Source organism: Spermophilus citellus, assembly GCF_964194105.1.
Source record: "Spermophilus citellus genome assembly, chromosome: 5".
Taxonomy (NCBI): domain Eukaryota; kingdom Metazoa; phylum Chordata; class Mammalia; order Rodentia; family Sciuridae; genus Spermophilus; species Spermophilus citellus.
This window is the reverse complement of record NC_138186.1, coordinates 13,026,587-13,052,515: the sequence shown is the minus strand read 5'-3', so window position 1 is coordinate 13,052,515 and position 25,929 is coordinate 13,026,587. Positions and strand designations below refer to the sequence as shown.

Below are 25,929 nucleotides of genomic sequence, written 5' to 3'. Positions count from 1 at the left end.
ATTTTATTTATATTTAGCTAAATTCTTTATATTGTTCAAGCTGTTAATGTTTTTATTAGGTTTTTGTTGCTGTGATCAAAATACCTGACGATAGCATCTCAGAGGAAGAACAGTTCATTTTGGCTCCTAGCTGACTTCAGTGGTGTCTCCAGTCAGTGGTTGGCCCACTCTTCCCTCTGGGCCCAGGTGGGCAGAACACCAGGGCAGGGGGCCCTGCGCCCCCAGGGACCCCCTTCCTCTAGCCACAGCCCAGGTTATAAAAACTGACTGATAATGCCTCTTGCACTGTATAGACCTTTAAGTGGTCCTTTGTCTTCCTTGAATGGTTTTCCTGCTTTGGACTTACCTGCTGTTATTACGATACATTTTGATTCCTTATGCTTTATTATTTATAGTGCAGTTTACATTTACATTCTCTCACTGTGACACAGTACCTGAGAGTAACCAGTTTACATGAGGGAAAGGTTTATTTTCAGAGTTTCAGAAATTTCAGTCTATGATCAATTGGCGCCAGTGGTTTGGGGCTTGTGGCAAGGCAGTGTGTCCTGGCGGGAGCCTGTGCTAGAGGAGGCTGCTCACCTCTTAGCACCTAGGAAGCAAAAGAAGAGTGGAGGAGACCACAGTCTCCTTCCAGAGCAGCCTGATGGCTAAGACCTCATGCAAGGTGCCCCTAAAGGTCTGCAGCTGCCCCGCAGCGCCCAGCTGGAGACCACGCCTCCAACACACAGGCTCTAGGGACGTTTCTGATTCCAGCTGTAGCACGGTCGGTCGCTGGTCGCTGCTCCTTGGGGTTTGTCCACGTGCTGTGTTTGTGCCATTCTCTTTTTCTTCGTCTCCGATTTCCGATCTGGAATGCTTTTCTTTGCTGGAAGAACAGTCCTTGATTTTCCCTGAGTGCAGGTCTGTTATGACAGTCTCTCAAGTGTCACTTACTAGAAAATGTCTGTTTCAGTTGATTCTTGACAACGGCTCCTGTTGGTGCGAAGCCCCTACTCTGGTTTGGCAGTGTATTTCCTCAGGGATTCTCTGTCACTCGTCAGTTGAACTGTTCTTCTTGAAGGCCTCTTGTGCTGATTATCATTAACACAGAGTTCTGACCACTTAAGACCCCTCTGTTTTAGGGCGGTACTGGGTTCTGGTCCTCGTGTGGGCCAGCCTTCTGTGGGTCCCTTCTAACTTAGACTAACTTAGTTCACTGTCTTTTTCCATTGTTCTATTCGAACTTCAGTCCATCCAGTGAGTTCTAGATTTTGCTGTATTTTTTGATTCTGTAGTTTATATTTGGCTTTTCAAAACTGCTATGTCTCTGTTTATAATTTCTAATTCTCCATTGGAATTTTCAATTCTCTTATCCTTAAAAAATCTTTGTATGATAATTCAATATTTGAAGTCTTTGCATGTTAATTCAATATATTGGACTTTTATACATCTGTTTGTGATATTCGTTCTTTTATGTGGAATTTTTTTCTCAGGTGTGAGGTTGTCTTTCAATATGTGTTGCAATTTTATTTGAAAAATTGTGGAAGTATTTTAAAGCCTAAATTGATATCTTTTTTTCAGAGAAGATTTTAATTTTCTTCTGCTAGGTATCTAGGAAAACTAACAGGCTAATTATCATCTTAATCAAGATCTGGCATTTGTGATGGAGTGTGGGGGTTAAAAGTGAGATGCAGTTTACGTAGAGCTTGGTGTCCATTCAGCTCTCCCTTTTACCAGAATGGAGCCTGCTGGAAATGTGGCCCCACACTGGCTGTGCTCTGGAATGTGCCCTTTGTTCTCTTAGATTCCCTGGGTCATTAGTACAACCGCTCAGCTTTTTAGCTGCTCTTCTGGACAGAGTTCTCCTGGGCGAAAGGAGCCTGACAGCTGGTCTCCTCTTTGTGGACTTTGTCCCCCCATCTTAGTCCAATTACTTGGTACAACCTTTTCTTTTTTTATTTTAATTTTTCTTTGTTCTTTTTAGTTTTACATGACAGTAGGATCTATTTTAATGTATTGTACAAACATGGAATATATTTTATTGGAGTCCAGTCTTGTGGATGTACGTGATGTTGAGATTCCCTGTGTTGTACTGTGTATGCACATAGGAAAGTTATGTCAGATGCATCCCACTGTCTTTCCTATTCCTAGTCCCCTCCCTTTCCTTCCTTAGTTCCCCTCTGTCTAATTCACAGAACTTCTGCCCCCTCCTCTTTGTTGTGGGTTAGCATCCACGCATCAGAGAGAACATTCAGCCTTTGTTTTTTTTTTGTTTGTTTTGTTTTGTTTTTTGGAATTAGCTTATTTCACTTAGCACTGTAGTCTCCAGATCCATCCTTTTACCGGTGAATGTCATAAAATCATTCTTATTTATGGCTGAGTAATATTCCACTGTGCACACAAACCACATTTTCTTTATCCATTCATCTGTGATGGGCATCCAAGTTGGTTTTGACCCAGTTAGTTCACTCCTTGGCATATATCCAAAGGACTTAAAATCAGCACACTATAGTGACACAGCCACATCAATATTCATGGCAGCACAGTTCACAATATCTATCCTTTTCAATGCTTCAATACCTTCAAGCTGATAATATTTATATTTTCATTAGCTAATCTTGTGTAGCATGTCTGAATTAATTGTTTGACTCTTCGTTGTCAGAAGTTCCTTATAAAATTTCTTTATGCTTTATTATTTCAACTCTTGTATCTTACAGATACTCTTCTCAGCTTGTATTTACATTAAGGCTCACACACATTCACACAGACACACACACACACACACACACACACTCACACACCCAGAAAGTCTGGTTTTTATGCAAATAGTTTAGTTGTCCTTTTTAAAAATAATTTGTTTTATTTGCTTAGAAAGTATGTTCCCAGCCCAAGAGGAATTAATTTTTTTAATGTTTTTCTAATTTTTTCCCCTGTGGTTTTATTTCTGACATTGAATCTTTGTACTTATTTTGGTTTGAGGGTTTGATTACCATCACCTTTTTCTTTTTTTTAAGTTTTCCATTTCTTTTATTGGTGCATCAGAGTTGTACCTAATGGTAGGATTTGTGGTTACACGCTCCTGTGTGTGTATGTCGTGAGCAGGTGATTTGGCAGTATATCCCCAGCCCTGCCCCTTCCTCCCGCCTCCCTCCCTGCGCCTGTTCTTCTTCTTTACTGACCCCCTTTCAGTCTCCCACCTTCTTCTATCAGCTCCTTGCATGAGACCTAAATCACATATTTTTAAAAGCCTTTCCCAGAATTTTGAAATATGGCACTTTTTTCCATATATTGTCTTTCTATGATATTTCATTTTTAAATCATGGATCTGAACTTGAGAAAAATACTGTTTTATTCATTTAATATTTTTTCATGACTTTGTAAAAGTTCAGAGTTTTATTGTCTCATTTATTCTCTCAAATGAAGATAATAGTCATGGCATATTTTTTTTTAAAAAAAGCAAAATTTGTATTGGTTGAGTTTAAAAAATACAAACTTTTTCAAAAGAATTGAATCTTAAAATACTGATTCCCTCCTCCCCGCCCCCCAGGAGCTTGGTGTGTTTCTGCATTTTGTAAGCTTTTATAAGCCTTTAAAAAAGATCATACCAGGAAATACTCAAATTTTCTGTGTGCTTTTAAAACTTTGTGTTAGATTTTTTCTAGGAATTTTTCATTTTTGCTATCATTACAGATAGAGTATTTCCATTATATTTTCTGACAAATTATTTTTGGTATAAGGGAAAAGATGAATGTGTTTTTGGCAGACAGAAACCTGACTAAGCGCTTGTTAGATTAAATAGATTTTCAGTTCTTTCTTTTCATTTTGTAGGAGACCATGATCAGAAAATAAAGCTGTTTTTTTGCTTACCCTCATGCCTGCCCCATTTCTGTTCATCCTGTCACTCCTTGCCTAGACGGTCTGTGGAGTGTTTGCACGTGGCTCTGGTTCTCCATCCGCCTCTTTCCTGGAGTCCAGGGGTTCCGGTGTTGCCTGTCATTGGCTTCAGGCAAATGTTCCCCATCACGTTCCCTAGTTTTCTGATTTTGTTTTGATTTTTCATTGACATGTGGCTTTTGAATGTGCAGTTTTGTTCTCTCTTTTCTGTGTGTTTTTTTTTTTTTCTCCTTGTGTTTCTCATTTGGTAATTTTTATTGATCTGTCTGGAGTTTCATTGAGTCTTCTATTGAATCTATCCAAGGTCTTCTTTATCTCTGTTACACTTTTATTTCTGTCACTCTCATGTGACCCTCCAGTGAAATTCCCATTTGTGTTCGCATGTTTTGCACCTTTCTTTCTGGATCCTTTAGCCTGTTATTATCATAATTCCTTGTCTGAGAATTTCAGCATCTGGATCGAGTCACAGTCTGGGGGTCTGCGTGTTGGGGGCACTTTGCCTCTTGACAGGGGGCTGGTTTTCCTGTGTGTGTGCACATGTGTGCCTTGAATTGTGTATTGAATCCTAGTTCCTAACAGTAGACACTGACTAGAGTACTTTCTAACAGCTGGAAAGGGGTGCTGTTCGGCCACCTCAGCGGGAAGGGAGTTGAACTGGGTTTGGATTTTCAGCCCATTGCCCTGTCTTCTGATTCGTGTCACGACAGCTGGTACTTCCTTGTGCTCCTGGCTGGGGCTGGAGGCCTTCTTGGTGTTCGTCTCCTTGCTGGCTCTCGGCGGCTGTGCATCTTCTGTCGGTCCACTGCTGTTGGTTCTTCCCAGTGCCCGACTTCTGGTTCAGGAGGGAGCGTTGCTTTTCTCCTGGTCCAGCCGCAGCCTGGGCAGCTCCTGTGTCTGCAGCCCCCTTCCCCACCCCCACCGGCCCGTTTCCTGTCCTCCTCCCTCAGCTTCAGGGGCTCCACCTCTGCCCTGTGCTGGTTTCCTGACAGGTCAGTGCTTTAGGCTTTTTGCTCCACGTGGGAGAAGCGTCCTGCAGGCAGGGCTGGCGTCGTGCCTTTTCCTGCATACCCGGTCACCAGAGGTCATTTCTCCTGACGCCTGTCCTGCCCGCACAGGCGCAGCTGACACAGGCTCACAGAAGAGTGTGGGAGTGAAAGGGGACTCGCAAGTCTGAGGCGGGCTCTTCCAGCCCACACTGACCTCCGACAGCTGGGACAGCTCAGAGGGCACTTCTCATTCGTCGGCCCGGCTGCCACGTCTTCCCCCTGTGCTCTGTGCCCGCTAAGCCAGTCCATGCATCCTGTGTTGGAGTTCAGACTGTGTGTCTACCCTGTGGGACCCACACTTTCTGATGGGCTCAAGAGAGACGCTGTTTCCTTAGGTTAGAAATGACATTCTTCAAGTTGATACATTTTGAAGTCGATTCAACTATTTTTATTTTTTAAAATAATGATGTTGGGTTTTTTTTGTTTTGTTGTTTTTTGGTTTGGGGGTACCAGGAATTGAACTCAGGGGCATTTGACCACCGAGTCACATCCTCACCCTATTTTGTATTTTACTTAGAAACAGAGTCTCACTGAGTTGCTTAGCACCTCTCTTTTGCTGAGGCTGGCTTTGAACTCGCAATCCTCCTGCCTCAGCCTCCTGAGCCACTGGGATTACAGGTGTGCGTCACTGGGCCCAACAGGATGTTGATTTTTATCATGTATCATTCACCCTTACTCAAAATGGTCATATGAATTTCTAATTTGAATTCTTATGTGATGGATTGTAAATCAATAGACTGCCCAATATAATTTGCCCCTTAATTTCTCTATGTCAGTAATTCTTAGATTAACAAATATATCTTGAGCACTTTTTAAGAGCTGGGTATGTAAAGGTGAAGTTCTTATAGCTCCTGTATTCTAATTAAGAGATAGACAAAGATGTATAAATAGATAAATGGTATTTCAGCTTGGGATCATAAGCAAGGCCGTGGGCCACACAGGGACCACTTGGGACCACTTGAGGTTGTGTGGAGGAGCAGCCCCCGGGGAGCGGTGGTGCAGTGACTTGAAGGTCGAAATGAGCCAGGCACCGAGTTGAGAGTAGGGAAGGCTTCTTGATGAGAGGGCAGGTGCAGCCCCCAGTGGTAAGAAGGAGGTGGCCATCTACCTGTCCCATCCTCTGGCTGGGATAGTCAATGGGGGAATGGACCGAGGGCGGTGACCTTGCAGGCTTGGCTGGGAGATGTTCTGATTGTGTTCCTGGAGGGTTGGCAGTGAGTTAGAGTGACTTCTTGTTCTTGCTCAGTGAGTCCCAGTCTCTGGCCAGGTTCAAGGCCGAGCCCCCTCCTCCTACCATCCTTTTCCAGTTGCTCTCCCACTGCTAGTGTGCAAATGGCAAGGTCCACCCATTGTCCCTGTGTGCATCTTGGGTACCTTGTCTTTGCTGTTCCCTGATCTTGCAAGTCCTTTCCTCTGCCCTCGAGGAGGCTCGACTCAGGTGTGCTGCTTCCAAGAAAGTGGTCCCAGCTGCCCTTGGCCTCCCTCACAGTGGGCTGCCCTCGCCCCTGTGGCGGCTTCCCGATGGCACCCGTTGAGTGCACATTAGTCGATTCATTGTTGGTTTGCATCTTCAGTCTCCGTCTTGGTGCTTTTTGTGTCCTCTGTAGACTCACCGACTTCCCCTGGTGCCACAGAAGTCTCCCCTTAACCTCCCCGACACCGACGGCTGGTCTCTTTCACTCCTTCACAGCCAGATTCCCAGGAAGTGGTCGGTGTTGGCTGGCCTGGGCTTCCCTCACCTCCTCCGTCCTTCCCTGTGTCTGTGATGACATTGGCCCCTGGGCCTCTGACACTGCTCTCAGAGATACCCATGTCCTCCCAATGCCCAGACCCACCATGTGTGAGCCTCTTGTCCGTTTCCATCCTGTGGATCTGAATGCAGATCTGGATATGGTGGGCACATCTTCTGTCTTAAAATCAGCTGCTCCCTGACTTCTGGGCGCTTCACTAGCACATATTTTCTAGGCGGTTTCTGACTCCCCAGCCCTCCTTCCTTCTCCTCTGCAGCACACCTTCAGGGCACGAGTACCTGGGCTTCTATCAATCACTGTGACGAAACCAGCCTGACTGTGCGTTCCCAGGTCTGTGCCTTGGCCCAGACCTCTCTCCAGGAAAGACAGAACGTGCATGTATACTTCATGCTTCATAATTCTCAGATTGCTGTGTAAACTTGGTAGTTATTTCCAACGGTTGTGTAATGTCATGGTAAGTGACTGTGCCATAATGAGCCTGACCGTTTTCCTATTGAAAATTACTTGTCCTGAATTTCCACTTATGGTTTACGATTCCACATACATGTATTGATTTGGAGGTTTGGTGGAATGGAAAGCAGAGAACTGTTTTCCTCTCAAACTAGCTTGGCATTCCCACATAAGGACAGAGACCTCGCAGCATCTTTGGCTTCCTCAAGTCAGCTAAGAGGCGCCTGTCACTCTCCGAGTTCTGGGCAAACTACTGATAAAGCTTGTCATGCTCCGTGCCCCACCTCAGCTCCGGATTCCCTGACTCCAACTGCTCTGCACTGCTAGAGGAGAAGTACTTCTTATGTGCCCAGGGCCTGAGGGTTCTGAAGGTTTTCACATTGTGTATCTGAATAAATTTGAAGAAAGCCTTGCCGTGAGTCCAAGCAGGGTTCACCCACACCTTGAGCTGCAGCTTCCCTACCTGCTGCCCACCTTAAGAGTGTTCTTTGTCACTCCTGGCAACCCAGAGGCTTCCTGAGCCAGGGACCGAACTGTGTCTTGACCTGGGGTCATCTGGAGTGGCCCTGGGACCAGCGAGCAGTGCTGTTGTCCACTCTGTGTTGCTTTTCTCTGCAGAAGTGAGAGTGCACACCATCAGGCTGTGGAGGGAGCCTGGGAACTTGGGCTTATGTTTCCCCAGCTTTTCTGCTCTGGAAGCCCCAGCTTTGGGGGCTCTGCAAACCCAAAAGTTCGTAATTCTGAAGGTGGCAACACTGCCAATTTGGATCCCTTTCTTGGGTGATTTGCATCTGCTGAAGGAGCCTGTGCTTGGATTTTTGACCTGTTTGTGCCTCAGTCTCTGCCTGTTGTTCAGCCACACTGGTGAGGACATCTGCAGCAGTTGGCAGACTTGCTTTGGAATCCTTCCCTTTCCTTTCCAGTTGGACTGCACATTACCCCTGTGTAAACAAAGGGGTTGCTTCATCCCGATATGCACCAGGCACATCCGGTGTTGGTGGGGTAAAAAGCCAGTGTTTTGGAATCACGGAGTGGTTGGGAGCAGCATCCTTGCTGAGAGTAGCCTGTGCGCGGCTGGTGGGTGGTGAGCACAGTAAGCAGCCACCATCTTGGCATCCTGGCACTGTCTCCACACTCGCCTCAGGGTCTTCCCTTGTTTTCTCTTTGCTCACACTAATGTATTTCCCTCACAGTCCACAAAGCAACAGGTTGCCTTTAGAACCGGAAAAGTGCAGACACAAAGGCAGCACTGTTCCTCTTCAGCCCCATACAGTTGCATTTGTGCCTCGGGTGCCCTGCTGTACACATGCTCTGAACTCCAGGGCGGGGTGACTGGGCCAGGTGTTGTGATGGAGCTGCCGAGTGTGATGGCCAGACCAAGGCTTATGGTCCAGGAGTGATAGTCAGTCCAGCTACTCTTAAATTGATTTGAAATTAATCAAGATTCAGGTGAGTTTTTAAAACACCATTCTTTAAAAACTCAAGGGTCTGCCACCTTCTACTGTAGGACATTGGTACCCAAGGGAGAGGTTTGTCTTTAATTTCTAGCCAGACGTCAAGACACCCACTTTGAGCACTGCAGTGAGAATCAAGAGGTGCCCCACTCCACCTCTGAATGGCAGGGTGATGCTCACCTACGTGGGCCTGGCCCTTCCTCTGATTAAAGCTCTCAAACCTGTACCATCCTCTCGGGTCCCAACACCCCTGACAGGCATCTCAGAATTTAGATGGTGATCCAAGGTCTAGAGTCACCCTACCACCTCCCTCCTCCCAGGCACCCATAGTGGAGGGGCTTTATCCCTAAACAGGGAGAGAGACTTCGTTAAGCAGAAGAGACCCAAGAAAACCCTGGAAGAAGGAACACAAGCCAGAAAAGACATGTTCTCAGTTGAATGCCGTACCCTTGACCTTCCTGTTATCTCAGGCAATGGAAAATCCCGCAGAAAATGAAAGACTAAAAACTTGGCCTTGAAGAAAGTAATGCCCAGAAGCAGAAGTGTCGTTTAAGCACAAAACTTAATGAGCTCATAAATTTATTAACGTAAGAGCTCAAACTTCCTCTGAGACAATAAAATGAGATGGGAAATATGGAACTAAGGGAATAAAATGAGACTAGAACATCCAAAACCAATAAATTTGAAGCAGTAAAGAGTTTAATGGCCTGAAAATACAGCTTTAGAATTTAGAGAAGAAAAACAGAGAGAGGGAGGAAAGAAATTTAAATAATCCCAAGGGTGATCCAGGATAACATAATTGAATTGCCTAAAGAAAAGAACCTTATTCCAAAACAACAACAAGAAAAAAAAAAAAAACAGAAAATATATATGAAGATGTAATAGATGAAAAGTTTCTCATCACTGAGTTGTCAGAAGGCAGAGGGTATATGCAGCATTTGAAGGGAGAATTGTCATAATCACACCAGTCAAGGGTTAAGGTCCACACAGAGAACTAAGAATACACAACTGTGCGAATAGGACTGAAATGTTACGAACTTTGAAAAATAAGAGATGAGTCTGTATCTAAAACTGAAATATGCAGCTAAAAAATTCTACTTAAGGGCTGGGGGGAAATAGCTCAGTTGGTAGAATGCTTGCCTCACATACATAAGGCCCTGGGTTCAATCCCCAGCACCACACACATACGTGCGTGCACACACACAAATTCTACTTAAAATATCTGTTTAGATCTAATTCTTAACTCAAGGGGTATTTTTTGGAAATAGTATCTCTTAAATTTCTTATATGGAAATATGGATAATTCCTTTATTTTCACTTCAGCTTCATTTTAAGTACAAAATTAAATTTTATTCTTTTTGTTTAAAACTTATCAATTGAATTTTTGCATTTTTCTTTGTAAGGCACTGTTTAATCTTTTTTAATAGCTACTTCTAAAAATGAAAGCTTATTCCAGAAAATTATGTGAAACATAGTAGAATACTCATGTGCCCCAGCTAAGACTCTGGTTGAACAGGTCCTGCATGGGCCTCTGCATGGCAGGTGTAAGTCTGTGGTGTGTCCGCGACAGCTGCCCCACCGAAGGGCCTCACATTGCTCTAGCTGTGTTCTTAGCCTGGTGGTGACCACATGCCTCCTTACTTTCTGAAGATGAGTGGGGAAGCAGCTCACCCTTCGTGGTGATTATCATTTTTCTTGTCCCCCATGCCTGGTGGCATTGATGAGTGACATAAAGCCATCACTGCATCGTGAGGAAGGAAAACCAGCAGGAAGATGTCATTTCATGAGAGAGTGGACTGAGCAAGGAAAATGTTGTCTCAACATCATTTTAAAGATTAAAGAGTTCAGAAAATAATCATTTTCCTGTACGGCTTAGCTGAAACATTATAGTCATGAGGACCTTCTGAGTGTGGTGGGTAAATAATGTCTATAGTGGAATAGGACTTATTTTTTTTTCATTAACTCATAATTGAGGGCACATAAACTGATGTTGCAACATGACTAAATTATTTTATGCAGATTTTTTCCCTCAATAAATGCAAAGCAGTTAATACAGTATAGACATTTTGGTCTAATATGAATTTCAGAGATTGTGCATTACAAGAGCTACTTGAAAATAACAAAGGATTAAAGTATTTGGCTTTTTTACCAGTAAGTAATATATAATTGAATAAATTTTACTTATGTACCCAAGGATCCAACAAATGGAAACAAAACTAAATTAGGACAAGTGATTAATTATTGCTCAAAGATATAATAGTTGACAGAGGTGGTGGGTGGTTGATGCCACTTTAAAGATGATTTATTTCTATCACAGCTAGAAATGAGGACGGTTTCTTCTCCTCTCTCCTGCAGTAAGTCTCACCTGTCTGCTTGCCTGCCTTCCTACCTATCAGTGATGACAAAAACATAGTCAGTGAATATTTTACTCAGTTAAAATGGCAGTGGTGACTGTTTTTTCTTTTTTACCAAAGACCATTGCAACTTTATTGTTCTTTAATTTTGTTAATGAGAAACTCTAAAAAGTGGATTATTTTACTTTCTCAATTTTCTCTGTGTTGATGTAACCGCTGTGTTAGCAGTAAGTACTCATGACTGACCAGGTGATGTATCTTGACCGTCCCAGGTGTGGTCATTCTAGAAGTTACCAGAGGGCAGCCCTTGTTCTCGTAAGAGCATCAGTGTTGCATGAGTGGAACCTGCTGAAAAGTGGGCTTCAAAGGCTCCTTCATGTGACATGCCCAGCACAAAAGGCCAACTTCCTCCTCATTTGGCAACACTTCTCAGACGGTGGAGTTGGCAGAACTCAGCTATGGAATGAAGTAGGAGGATCTTGGTCCTGGGCTTCTCTGGAAAGGAACATGGTGTCGCAGAAATGCACACCAGGCATGAGCATTCCCATGGAGTTTGATTAGCAATATTCTTAACATTGCCAGGACTTTAGAATGCAATTTTATTAAAAGTTGACTTTACTTAAACTACCGCCTTACGATAGCACCCTCATCATGGTGATCTTAAATTTATTTAAACACATACACACACGCACATGCACACACATGCACACACACACACACACACAAGCAGTTGGTGTATGTACAATTTTATCATTTGGTTTCCTTTCTTCTTTTTTAACAGAAATTCTAGAAGCAGGTGTTAAAGGATCTTCAGAATCTCTGAAAGGTGTGAAACGGAAAAAGATTGTTGCTGAGAATCACCTGAAAAAAATACCAAAATCCCCCCTGAGGAATCCTCTGCAGGCAAAACATAAACAGAATACCGAAGACTCACCTTTTGCAGTTCAGAGTGTGTCAGAATCTCACAAGAAGCCGAATTCTGTTCCTGTAAGAAATGGGAAGCTGTTCACCAGACAGAATGGAGAGGCGCCTGCCCTGACTGCTGAGGCCTCCAAACCCGGGGGCTCCGTCTCCCTGCAGAAACCCTCCTTTCTGCAGCGCCCGGCGGAGCTGCGGAGATGGAGATCAGAAGGCGCGGACCCCACCAAGCACAGTGTGCTGCCTGAGAACTGGGACTCGGGTTCTCTGTCCAGTAAAACCAGGACTGACAGCAGTGAATGTATCTCTCCTCACCGCACCACGCCCCCCGCGTACGCCAACACCGCATTTGATGTCTTACTGAAAGCAATGGAGCCAGAACTGAGCACCTTGTCACAAAAGGGCTCGTCTTGTGCAATTAAGACAGAAAAACTGAGACCAAATAAAACTGTACGATCCCCATCTAAATTAAAAAACAGTTCAGCGAGTGCCCCAAATCAGACTCCACCAGAACCCGTTGCCGAACCGCAGCGTCCTCCCAGTACCTCATACACAGTGCATGTGACTGCTCCTCAGAAGAATGAGCAAGTAGCAGTTCAGTCGGTTTCTCATCTGGATAATCAGCGGGAACACTTTGTTTCTAAACCTAATCAACACAGTCAGCAGCTCCCTGGGCACTCGGGTTTCGCAGGACCACTGACGAGTCTGCAAAGTCAAGAGAACGGCAAACATGAACAGGTGTATAACTCAGCAGCGACATCAGCCACAGGTCTCACTTCTCCTTCCAGTAGAACTCAGGTCACTCCTCCAAACCAGCAAGTGGATTCTGCTTCACCTTTGTCAATAAGTGCAGCCAATTCCACACAGTTGCCCCCTGCGCCAATTTATAATTCAACTCACGTTGCCTCTGTTGTTAATCAAAGCGTAGAACAAATGTACAATCATCTTCTGAAAGATCAGAAGCCAAAAAAGCAAGGAAAATATATTTGTGAGTATTGCAATAGAGCTTGTGCAAAGCCTAGTGTGCTTTTAAAGCATATCCGCTCCCACACAGGAGAGCGGCCCTATCCCTGCGTGACTTGCGGGTTTTCATTTAAGACTAAAAGCAATCTGTATAAGCACAAAAAATCCCACGCACATACTATCAAACTGGGCCTCGTCTTGCAACCAGATGCTGGTGGTTTGTTCTTGTCCCAGGAGTCCCCCAAAGCACTTAGTATCCATTCAGATGCAGAAGACAGTGCAGAGAGTGAGGAAGAGGCCGCTGCTGAAGGAAGACAGAATGAGCCGGGGGCCATGGACTTGCAGTCTGTGCAGATAATGAAGGGCTCATCAAATCCTGAAGCCTTTCCAAAATCAAGTTCCATTCTAAGCAATCCAGATCAGGTGGCAGGTGACTTTTCACCACAGGACCGATCTTCAGAATCACAAGCTGTGACAGAGTTACCAAAAGTTGTGGTCCACGCTATCAGCGTGTCCCCATCCAGAACCGACAGCTCGCAGGTTGTCAGTGCCAAGCCCGAGCTTTCTAGTGCACACAGACAGAAGGACCTTCAGATAGCAAAGGCACTGTCACAGTCTGCCACTGTGACCTCCCTAGAGACTGAGGAGAAGTCCCGTCAGAAAGGGGACACAGGTCAGCCGGAAGGGAAACAGGACTCCCATGGTGGAGGAGCGGCCCACGCCCAGCTGCAGAGGCAGCAGGCCACTGATCACTCCCAAGAGCAGCAAGGAAAGCTGCTGCTAAGCCCTCGCAGTTTAGGAAGCACAGATTCTGGCTACTTCTCACGATCTGAAAGTGCGGATCAAACAGTGAGCCCACCCACTCCCTTTGCCAGAACCTTCCCCACCACCGAGCAAGACTCTGCTAAGAGCAATGGGCCCTCTGCACCAAAACTCAGTACACCAGCACCCTCCGCGCTGTCGACAGGGGAAAAGCCACTGCTCGTAGCTGGTCAGATGCGCCCGCCCTTGGCCACCAAGACCCTGGAGGAACGGATATCAAAGCTCATCTCAGACAATGAAGCCTTGGTGGACGATAAGCAGCTGGACAGCGTGAAGCCACGGAGAACCTCCCTCTCCAGACGAGGGAGCATCGATTCCCCCAAGTCATACATATTTAAAGATTCTTTCCAGTTTGACCTGAAACCAATGGGACGGCGAACCAGCTCCAGCTCTGACATACCCAAGTCCCCCTTCACCCCGACCGACAAGTCCAAGCAAGTGTTCCTCCTGTCCGTTCCTTCCCTCGACTGCTTGCCTATCACAAGAAGCAACTCCATGCCGACCACAGGCTACTCGGCGGTCCCTCCGAACGTGATCCCTCCCCCGCACCCACTGAGAGGAAGCCAGTCATTTGATGACAAAATTGGCGCTTTCTACGACGACGTCTTCGTCCCGGGACCTAACTCTTCTGTGCCACCAAGTGGACATCCTCGCACTCTCGTCAGGCAGGTAGCAGTGGAAGACTCTTCAGCCACTGAAAACCACGTTCTCGGCCCCAGCCAGTCCTTGGATGAGGGCCACCAGGGAGGCCACGCCACCACGGAACCTGTGTCTGCCCGCGGCAAGACCTCGGCACTGGGCTCCCATCTGGAGAAAAAGAAGTCTCATCAGGGCCGAGGGACCATGTTTGAGTGTGAAACCTGTAGAAACAGGTACAGGAAGCTGGAAAATTTCGAGAACCATAAGAAATTCTACTGTTCAGAGTTACACGGGCCCAAAACAAAGGTCGCCGTGCGGGAGCCCGAGCACGGCCCCCTGGGGAGCAGCGCGCAGCCGCAGGTTCTCCACTACAGGGTCGCAGGCTCCTCGGGTGGCTGGGAACAGACGCCGCAGATAAGGAAAAGGAGGAAAATGAAAAGTGTTGGAGACGACGAGGAGCTTCCACAGAACGAAAGCGGAACTTCCCCCCAAAGCTCCGAAGCCCTACGGTTGCAGAATGCCCTGGGCCCCGTCCCCAGCCTGTCTAAACCCTCTGTCACCGTATCAGGGGACCAGCAGCACCTACACGTGCAGCTGCAGAACTCCCAGGTGCAGCTCATCACCAGGGGCCCTGAGCAGACCATGGACCCAAAGCCACAGATAAGTGTGGCTGCCCAGGACCAGGTGGAGGTGAAGAGGCAAGGGGCCGGCATCTCCGTCATCCAGCACACCAACTCCCTGAGCAGACCCAGTTCCTTTGACAAAGTCGAGCCCTTCGAAGGAGCTTCCACAGTTTCTTTCCAGGAGCTGAGCAGAACTGGGAAGCCTGGGTCCCTGAAAGTAGTAGGGATCTCCCCAGAGGACACGTCACGTCCTCACCAGCCTACGCTGTCAGAAGCTGTCAGAGGAGAGCCATGGGAAAGTTCCAGAAAGATGCCAGGCGAGCGGCACGTGCTGGGACAGCCCTCGAGACTTGTCCGACAGCACAACATCCAGGTGCCAGAAATTCTGGTCACGGAAGAGCCAGATCGGGACCTGGAAGCCCAAGGTCACGATCAAGAAAAATCTGAGAAGTTCAGCTGGCCTCAGCGTAGTGAGACCTTGTCAAAGCTGCCAACCGAGAAACTGCCACCCAAAAAGAAGAGGCTCCGTCTGGCCGAGATCGAGCATTCCTCTACTGAATCGAGTTTCGACTCCACTCTCTCCCGGAGCCTAAGCAGAGAGAGCAGTTTATCCCACGCTTCAAGTTTCTCAGCCTCCTTAGACATAGAGGACATCTCTAAGACAGAGGCTTCACCAAAAATTGATTTTCCAAATAAAGCAGAGTTTCTTTTGATTCCACCTGGCTCGAATACGCTGAATGTTCCCGGAAGCCACCGGGAAATGAGGCGGGCTGCATCTGAACAGATCAGCTGCATGCAGACATCCATGGAGGTCTCCAGCTTCAGAAGTAAGTCATTCGACTGTGGCAGCATCACACCAACCCAGATGACACCGATTGCTGAGTCACAGCCTTCGACCCCCACCTCTGGCGCGGGGGTCACCGGACACGTGCCTCTCTTAGAAAGAAGGAGAGGCCCACTGATCCGGCAGATATCTTTAAACATAGCTCCAGAGAGTCTTCTGCCTCCAGTGAACCCACCATCTTTCCAAAATACTGCTCTGCCCAGCGTGAGTTCAGGGCTATTTCAGGGTCCTCCGCTCCCTAATACACCTTTGGGCGAGTTTTCTACAAATACTTTGCACTCCCAGACGCAAGCTAAGGATCTGCAGACAGAAGCGCCAAGCTCCAGCTCTACTAACATTTTTCCTGTCCAACAGCTTTTTGGTGTCAACTTGTTGAACCAAACCCATACACCCCTTGGCCAGCAGAATGCACAGCTGCCTCTGCAGGTGTCTGAGCAGGGTGACATACCAGGTGCACAATCCACTTCATGTGTGTCTTCTCAAAACAAGGATTGCTTTGCTCCCAAGTACCAGTTGCAGTGCCAGGTTTTCACCTCAAGCCAGTCTTGCTCCTCTAATCCCGCACATCCTTCACCGAATCAAGTTCTTTCAGATCCAGACAGAGCAGATAGTTGTGCAACTGCAGTAACATTGCCAATCAAATTAGTGGATGCCCTGAGTAATTCATGTCCTCTGCCATTGCCGGAGCTTGGGCCACCAGGCAGGCAGGTGCACAACGTGCCATCCTCATTCATGCTGCCCGTGCATATGCAGAGTAATGTTCCCACGTACTGTTTTGCCACTGTGATATCTCTGCCACAAATCCTAGTGACCCAAGATCTGTGCAGCACGCCAGTTTGCCAGGCTAATCAAACTATAGTGCCAATCAGTGAAGAACAGAATTCTGTGCCACAGTCACAGAAAGCTCACCAGAATGCTTTGCCAAACCCAGAGAAAGAGCTTGTTTGCAAAAATATTTTTTCAGAGTTCAGCCAAAATTCTCCCTCTGAATCCTTGCCGGTCACTCAGAAAATGTCTGTTGGTAGACTTTCCCCCCAACAAGAATCTTCAGCTTCTAGTAAAAGGATGCTCTCCCCAGCAAATAGTTTAGACATCGCCATGGAAAAGCACCAAAAACGGGCTAAAGATGAAAATGGAGTTGCTTGTGCCACAGATGTTAGGTCCATAGAGCCATTAAGTTCAAGAGCAAATGAGGGTAATAAGCAGAAAAAACCCGTTTTGGTGAGGCAGGTTTGCACTACAGAGCCCCTTGAAGGTGGGATATTGGAACAGGAAGCTTTTTCCAAGCCTGAAACTAGTAGTGAGGCTGTTAATTTGCCAGATGTTTTACCAGCTGGTCATTTGTCATCAGGACCGTCTAAGTTTGTAGTCACAGAACCTATCAGCGAATTACAAGAATTTGAAAACATCAAGTCATCTGCATCATTAACTCTCACAGTCCAGAAGTCACCTGTCACTTCAGAAAACAACCTCGTTTCCCCTCTGAAACCTGCGAACAGTAACCAGGAAGGGGAGTCTCCAGGGGCCAAGAGCCAAGGGAACAAAGCGAGTGCGCAAGGGCAGGGTCAGCCGCCAGCCGCCACCCTTCCACTGTTGGACCCTGCGGATGCACAGCAGCCCTCTTTCCCCAGCCTCAAGACTGCCACCAGCTTCACATGGTGTTACCTGTTAAGACAGAAGTCACTACCTTTGCCACAGAGTGACCAGAAAACGTCAGCCTACACGGAGTGGACAGTAAGCAACAGTGACCCAAATCCACTTGGTTTGCCTACGAAAGTTGCGCTTTCTCTCCTTAACTCAAAGCAGAAGACTGGAAAATCACTGTATTGCCAAGCAATAACCACCCATTCCAAGTCAGATTTGTTGGTCTATTCAAGCAAGTGGAAAAGCAACCTAAGCAAGGTACTCGAAGTATAATTTGCCTTCAGATATGGCTTGTGCAAATTTGTTTTATTGACTATCTTACTTAGAAGCATTTTCATTTTAAATGACAAGTTGTACTATATTTATGTAGATATTAAAAGGCAGGGTGTCACACTGCTGAGAGTTATCTGAAGTCCTTTTGGTGATTCTGTCATTTAGGAAAGAACGACTTTCTCTGGGCACTTTTTGTTCCTCGGTTAATTATGGAATGTGTCTACTTGATTGTACTTCATTGAGATTCTCAGTTGGACTTGATCTTTCTCTTCTGTTAAGGTGGTGGTGTCTTTGTTAAGTGAGAGGAGATTAGGCATATGCTCTGATGGGTGTGGATAATCAAGGATAGTTGCATTTTATTGTGAAATGTGAGCAGAGAACTCTTCACACTTGTTCATACTAACTCTCTCCCTCTCCAGGCCCATCCCAGCACTCCTCCAGAGTAGTTCTCAGAATCAAGAGTCACCAAATAAGTCATATAAGTTGACTTTGTCAAGATTTATAATGAAATTTAAGATCATAAAACTACAATTTTAAGTAATTGATGGAATTGGTCTCATTAGAATTATCAGCCTTATGAAATAAGAAAAATCATTTAAGTGATTACGAATAAATACATAAAGATATCCCATTGCACTCTGGACATTCAGAATTATAGGTGAAGTCATTGACCTCTGCAGATCCCCAAGCATATAATTAATGCAGGTTCTTAAGCATTTACATACCTATCAACAAGAAAGTCCTGCAGTGTCAGCCTCGTGACAGAGCGTGCAGTTCCGGAGGAAGGGAGTCTTGAGTGGTGCCTGCAGGTTGAGGAGGTGTGGATACTCTGAGGATGACGCTATCCCATGGGGTCTCAAAACAATAGTAAGGAGAATCATTTGGGATGCTTCCAGCAAACAAGAATTACAGAATTTTAATATATCACTAAAGGACACAGGAGTGAGAAGAACCCTGGTTCATTTAAAGAGCTACAGAGTCTGGCATGGCCAGAAATTTTGTGAGTTGGAAATGTAGATAAAATCCACAGCATATGCATGATGGTGGAGAAGGAAGTGAAGGAGGGTGCCTCCACCCCTTTGTAAATTTGCTTTCTTGAATCCTCAGGCTCTGAGGCTGCTGAGTCAGAATCTTACAGGAGACCCAATCATGAGAACTTAAGCAACACTTCATTTGCATTCTGATGTGCCTATGGAGAAGGGTGCTCCTAGGCTGTGGGTGTAGCTCAGTGGTAGAACGTGTGTTTAGCAATCCCCAGCATCCCCAACCCCCCAAACCAACGTCTTCAAGTTCCAGATGTCTTGGAAGAAAGGTCTGGAAGTCCGTAGCTAGACAGGTCTCAGGAAGGAGCTCCAGGTGAGGGTGTTGTGTGGAGAGCCTTTAGGGACCCGTGTGATTGATGAGATGTTCGGGAAGGTGTGAAGAAGAGCAGAGGGCCCGCCTGGGTCCTGCAGATCTTATCGTTCAAAGGGTTGAGTGTAGAGAGTCCAGCCCAAAATGGAGAAGTTGTTCATAGAGGAAGAAGGAGCACCAGGAGGAGGACCGTGGCAGCAGGTGTTTCGGGAGTTGCTGGAGGAGAAAGGAGGGAGGAAGGTGAAGGCAGGCAGGAGGGTGTGACCTGAGCTGCGGGTGTTGACGGAGACTTGAGTCCGAGAGCCGGGGCCTTGGAGGACCGGGCACTGCACCGACTGCTCCTCCAGACCCAGATGTCAGTGTGCTCATGATTCAGGGGGAGAAGGACGGGAGCTAGAGAGCAAAAGGGTCTCCAAGGACTATCGGAGTCAGGGCAGAAGATGGCTGTGGAGCTCCCGAAGATACGCTGACGATCGTGCAGCCTAACTCATTGGTAATTGGCAAATAGAAGCCAAATTTAATAAAAGATGGGCAAAAGATAAAGGGGAGTTTGGTGTTGAAAGAAAGTAAGAAAGGATTATGGTTAAAAGGATAAAGTCAGAGGAAGGAGTGCGTCTCATCCACGTCGTGGGAAGCTGGGGCTCCTCGGGAGCAGAGGAAAGGAGACGTCATCTTCACCTTGTACCTCCTGGTGAGGGACTTTGCCGGCAGCTTCTCTTTCCTCCCGTCTTTGTAAGAACAGAGCCTCCAGGGGACTTTCCCGAGGCCTGAGACCCTCCTGCCATCACGAACGTCCCCAGCATTTGCCTTCTTTAGGCTTTCTCAGGACCGGGACTGGCTACCTGGCAATGTCACTTTTTACAGGAGTTATATAAAAGAAGCCCCTAATTAGAGAGTTTGAGTCTTTGCAGGTGACACTTGACTTGGAACACGTAACTGAACCCCGAGAGGGTCCTTTCTCGCTGGGATTTGTCCACCCCAGCTGCCTGCCCCACAAGTACGTGGGAGTGCGAGGGCACCTGGTACAGTTGTATGGAGTCTCGTAAAAAACGACAAGGTGGCATTTCCTGGAGGAAGACCACACATGGCTTGTCACATCAGCATATCATTTTAGCCTTTGTAACCTTTTTCAGAGATCTTTATCAGGCCCAGTCTTGACATTTGAGCTGACCTGAAATTCAACAGTGACTAGAATTCAGGGAATTTTTGTGAAGACCTAGAGAGGGACCATGTCTGTGGTCTAAAATAATGGGGGGCGGGGGGGGGGCGGGGAGTAGGTAACACACTGAGAAATGGAGCTGCCTCCAGTGCTCCTAAGGTAAAGGAGAGGAGGGCTGAGACCTTAGGGTACCACACAGCTCTTTTCCATCTCCAAAGAATAAACTCTTTAAGAGCCATATTTAAAGTGTGTTCTGAGGGGTTAGTTAAATACAGAAAAGAAAAAGCTTACTATCAAGTTTATGAAGTGTTAGGTTGGGAGGTTTATTTGGGGGTGTCAAGGACTGTGATGGGATTTTTAAAATATCCTAAGATGGGTCTGTTTGCTATAGTGCAGACAGACTGGAATTATTAAAGCAAAATGATCTTGAATGTGTTGTTTTAGAATGCGTTTCATTAAGATAATTACATGCTCTATACGCTGCCGTGCTTTAATTTCCACTGAACATGACATATGTTTGTGTTTTCAGTTTTATTAAATTAGTTTCTCTTTTTTTTTCCCTTTCAGAGAGCATTAGGTAATCAAAAGTCCACAGTAGTTGAATTCAGCAATAAAGATGCCTCTGAAATTAACAGTGAGCAAGATAAAGAAAATTCCTTAATCAAAAGTGAACCAAGAAGAATTAAAATATTTGATGGAGGGCAAGTACAAGTTTTACTTCTGAAATGTACATTTAAACTTACTTTTTAAATGTACATTTTGCTTTCATGTGAATGAAGACTTACGAGTGCCAACTTATATATTTAAATGTTGCAAGGTTTCTTAGCTTACTAATAGAATCTTTGGGGAAAGATAGGTATTGGTATTGTGTGTTAAATAATTCCAATTTGATGGAGAAAATGATGAATAGAAGGCAGCTGAGAATTAAATTTTCAGAGTGAGCCCCAGGTATCATGCTAATTTACAATAAGGAATGACTTGTAAAATTTGCTCTAAAAGAGATGAATTTATTGCCTATTTGAAAGCTTTGTGTATTTTATTATGAGAAAAACAAACTGTAAAATCAAATTATAGTGACACTCAGAAATTTCAGTACTTTTGTAGTTGTGATTGAATATAGCAGTGGAGAAAACTTTTAAACCAGTGTCTTACAACCAGGAAAATATTTTTAAATTAAACATAATATTGAACAAGTTTGTTTGATCAGAATTAGCTGTTAGAACATTAAAGTGTTGATGTGAAAAACACATATTCTATGACAAGTCCATGAAATTTCATACTTTGAGTGTAAAAGTTGTGCTTTATTTTTTTAGGTTGGATTTTAATCATCAATATTTTCTCAAAGACATAGTGTCCAATCTTCCTATTCATTTTTTCTTTTCTTTAAATTAGGTACAAATCAAATGAAGAATATGTGTATGTCCGGGGCAGGGGAAGAGGAAAGTACATTTGTGAAGAATGTGGAATCCGTTGTAAGAAACCTAGTATGTTAAAGAAACACATACGAACCCACACCGACGTCCGCCCCTACCACTGCTCTTACTGTAACTTCTCCTTTAAGACAAAAGGTATGAGCCCACATTGCTCTGGGTCCTCAGTAGCTTAAAGGGACTGCATTCTATCTTCTCAACATTGTAGTTTTATTTTTTTGTTTCTAAACCCTTTGGGAAAACAATTTTAATTCCACATTTTTAGAGAATATGGAATAAATGTGTCATTTTAAAAGAAGCAGCTGCCGTTTTGCTGTAATTTTGCTCCCCAAATTATAGTTGTATGACATAATGGTGAATACCGCTTCAGAGATATTCACTCTGGGGCTGAAGAAGAAGAAGAAATGTTCAGGATAATAAGTAAATTCATCTGGGTCCTAAAAAACTAAAGAAAAATTTAAAATATAACACGGCAAACATTTATCATAGTCACTACACTTGTGCTTTATTGTGTGGACGCATAATGCCATTTCCTTTCTTTTTCTTCATGATGCATTTTCTTTTTGCCCAATACTGTTGGATTTCAGCTTCAAAAAATTTTTTAACATTTTAAGTATTTAATGTTTATAAAGAGATCTCTCATCTAGTTATTAAAATCATTTAGATCCCTTTTGTTTTCTTTATGTTTTTATTTAACTCATAAGCCTTTATTTAAAAGTAATTTTACCCTGTACACATTTCCTGCTTCACATAATGGATACAGTACTATAAAATGTTTGCTTTCTCCTTATTCAAGAGTCATTACATGGCAGTTCGTTACTTGGTATTTTAATGCTATGTACTATTCTTAAAAAAAAACAAAAAACAACTCTTCACCAAATGTAATCATGAAAATGTCTGTATGGAGGAACAATTTCTGTAAAGTGTTTTTTTCTTAATCAGTTTTTATAGAAAGCTTTGTTTTGTCCCTTTTCTCGTCTTTTTTTTTTTTTCCTGCTGTATTATTGTCTTCACACTTTTGGTTATAAAACTTGACCAACCCATTTGCAAAATTTGCTATGCCTTGTGGGTAGTGTTTATTGGCATTTAAAGAAAGTTATAACACATAGCAACTAAACAGCTAAACAGTTAGCTGTCTTCAAATGCCAATAGCTGCCTGAAACAAGAATAATGGAAAAATCAAAATGTTCTTCAGAGAGCTTTGAACGTTCCTGTAAGGTTTCAAGAAGTCAGAGGAGTTGGGAGGAACATGGGCTCAGTGGTGAATTCATGGTGATGCAGAACCTCCCGGAGGTGGGGGGGCAGCTTCAGGGTGGTTTCCCAGGTCCTGTGTGAGGACTCTGATAGGAGAGAGTACTTTGATCTTTTATCCTCATTTATTACTTTTTCTTGTGATTAGAAAAAAGAAACATCAGTTAATTTCTAGTATGGGGCTAGGAGCATATTGAAAAGGCCAACACTACCAGTAAAAGATGACCAGGTACAGAACGGTGTTACCAAGAACAGGAACATGAAGGTGTGATATGAAACGAATAGTTCTCAATAGAAAGAAGAAAGGAATCAGGATATTCTAGAAACCAGTTCACAGAGTAAGAGCAAGCAAGGAAGGGTCAGGCTCAAAATGGAAATCCAGATTTCTCGGTGAGGAAAAATGTTGAGTCCCCAAGTATTAATGCTAGTGGACAACTCAAAACACGTTGTGCAGTATTTTAAACAAATGCTTATTAAGTGGACAAAACATGATGCCCTCTGAGGAACGGGCCTTTTCTGTCACAGTTTCCATGTCCTGTATTTCTCTAATGTGCTGCAATCTGAACTCGCATTAAAGTTTTTGCTTTGTCAGGCAAGTCATGTGGAATCACACAGTGTGCAGTTATTCCAATGAGACTACCCAGCTAAGGGGACTAGTGAAGAAAATATCAGAAATGTTTCATTTCCCTATTCTTAATGTGACAGTTCTCAGTTTTAGGGTTACATTCTTTTCTGAAGTATGTACCTTTTGTGAATCAATGTAAGCCAACCCCATAGCACCTTTTAATGGTAGCTCTAAGGTAGAGCTTTTATTATTTGAGGCTGTGGGTTTTGTTCAACTTTTTTTTTGTGTGTGTGATCCTAGCAAATCCATCTGTACTTCTTATTGAGTGTGTGGTTCTTAGCAGAGGGAACTAGCAGAGTCACAGCGTGCTCATAAACACAGCATGCAAAGTGCTGTCGAAAGAATGGTCAATGCTGGGCTCCAATGCTTCTGACTTACGGCTTACAAATCTGTAGTGCTTCATTGGTCTCTTAGTTTATTTCATGAATACATTTCAAAAATAATTTTAATTAATTTCCTGATTGTGCTTTTAAAGGGCAGTCAGCAGAAAATATATGTGAACTTCTTCTCTGTAAGATTAAGTCCCGTTTATGTCACAGAAAACTAAACTGTAGCTATAAGAGTCCAGAAGCAAAACTTCCCATGCTTTCTAAAGGATTTCGATAAATTTTCTGGTAGATTTCATAAACATTTTATCTCTTAAGTTAATACATTAGTACAGAAGAGTTACAGCATTTCTGTGGGATATTTGCATTTAAATACGCACATTTTGTATGTTTAAAAGGTAAATTTTTATTTGAAATTATCTAGAAGGTTGATTAATAATAACCACTTAGTGCAAGTTATGAGAAGCTATGCTTATTAAAATGCAGATTGCAAAATTTTTCCTGGTTACAATCATATTTTAACTTCTTAGCAGAACACCTACGATGGCTGTCCACCTAGGGAGCAAAAGCATTGTGAAAGGGAACCCTTATGGACCATATGATTTGGTTTGTCATATTGTTATTACAGTAAAAGCATTTTAACTTACAAGTGGAAATTTCAGCCACTTGAGGTGGCCAAATTATTTTATAACTTTTTAATATGAAAACTTCAAAGCTCTTATAGAGAATTAGAGATCCATATAATGTGCCCATCATCTTTTGATAATCTTTAGCATTTTGCCATTTTCTTTCATATTTTATTTTTTTAAGTATATTTAATATAAATGTCAGACATCACCAAACCGTTTAAGCCAGGTGTTGTCTTCAGAATGACATCAGTCAGTCTGACAGGCACCTTCTGGTCCAGGCAGCCTCTCACACTGGCAATCCTTAAACACTCAGTTCTAGGCTGCCATGATAGTATGAGAGAACATCCTATCAATCGCCAGAATTGGCTTGTACAAGTGTAACCAGTTTCACACACTTAGAGTATTTGTCAAGAAATGGAAGTTTGTAAATATAGTAAATCTGCACAGGCTTCTCCTATTGCAAACTCCAAATTTGAACCAATGATTCAGAAATTTTTAGCTCTTCTAAAGGCTCTTCTCAAATACCAGTTTGCCCTCACCCACCAAGCTCAGTAGATTTTTTTGTCTTCTGAAGAAAGATAGTTTGCCCTTATTGGCTGTGTTTTGGTATCTAGACTTCTCCACTCGAGATGCTTGGTATCCTCAGGGGAATCTGAGCTGTCCCCCTGCATTTATTCATGGTCACATGGGTCAAATGGGCCCTATTATTCCCAGTGACCCTCGTGATACCTGCAGAGACAGATTCAGCAGGTGCCACGGGAAGCACCCATAGGGACACTGATAGGAGACATCTAGTCAGTGCATGAAGTGAATTCAGTGCGGCTGTTTCTTTCTCCTGTTTCACGCACAGAGAAGTACTGTTATTTAAAATGACCCAAATCAATTATCTGAGAATCAAGCTCAACTTTTTAAAATGTAGATTCCCAGGTGACAAAAACAAACAGACTCAAAGCTAGCGTGGTAAGCAGATAAGGGATTCAGTCAGACTTAGGCCTGCAGGCCTGGGTTTCGGTGCTTGTCTTGAGGTGGAGTCTGAGGCCGCTGGCTCTCCTGCCCTTGACTGTAGGCCTTGTGGAAAATAGACGACTTGTTTAAAAAATGCAAAACCCAACCCTTACGTGTACAAAACAAAACAAAATAAAAACAGTGATGTGAAACCACTGAAACTCTGAGGCCCTGGACAGTTGTGGCACAGCCACCAGGTAGAGACCTTCCACAGCCCGGTCCTCAGGACTCCACGGGGACCATGGTGCTGAAGCTAGATGACAGGTAAAACCCAACAGCCTGCAAGGAAGCAAACTGCTACAGAGAGAGCCGGCAGGAGAGAACCAGTCCCGCTCCAGGCACTGCAGGCCAGAGCGCAGTCTGAGTGGGACTTCAAACACGAGAAATGCTCCCAGAGATAAATTTGGAATGGTGAATAGAAACCATAGCAAGAGTAAACACTATCAGTAAAGGAAACAGATTGGAAAAAGACACTATTAATAAATGATGAGATCATT

General features: G+C 44.3%; 1 protein-coding gene across 7 annotated transcripts in view; it reads left to right on the top strand.

Annotated features, from left to right (window-relative positions):
* The window catches only part of HIVEP1 (HIVEP zinc finger 1), a 133,272-nt gene that overhangs the window by 90,354 nt on the left and 16,989 nt on the right, over positions 1-25,929 (top strand). For all 7 annotated transcript variants that reach the window (XM_081294365.1, XM_081294363.1, XM_081294362.1 and 4 more), the window contains 3 exons: positions 11,710-17,639; positions 20,734-20,867; positions 21,559-21,734. In XM_081294365.1, coding sequence (XP_081150491.1) covers positions 11,710-17,639; positions 20,734-20,867; positions 21,559-21,734 — 6,240 coding nt within the window. The remainder of the gene's footprint in view (positions 1-11,709; positions 17,640-20,733; positions 20,868-21,558; positions 21,735-25,929) is intronic.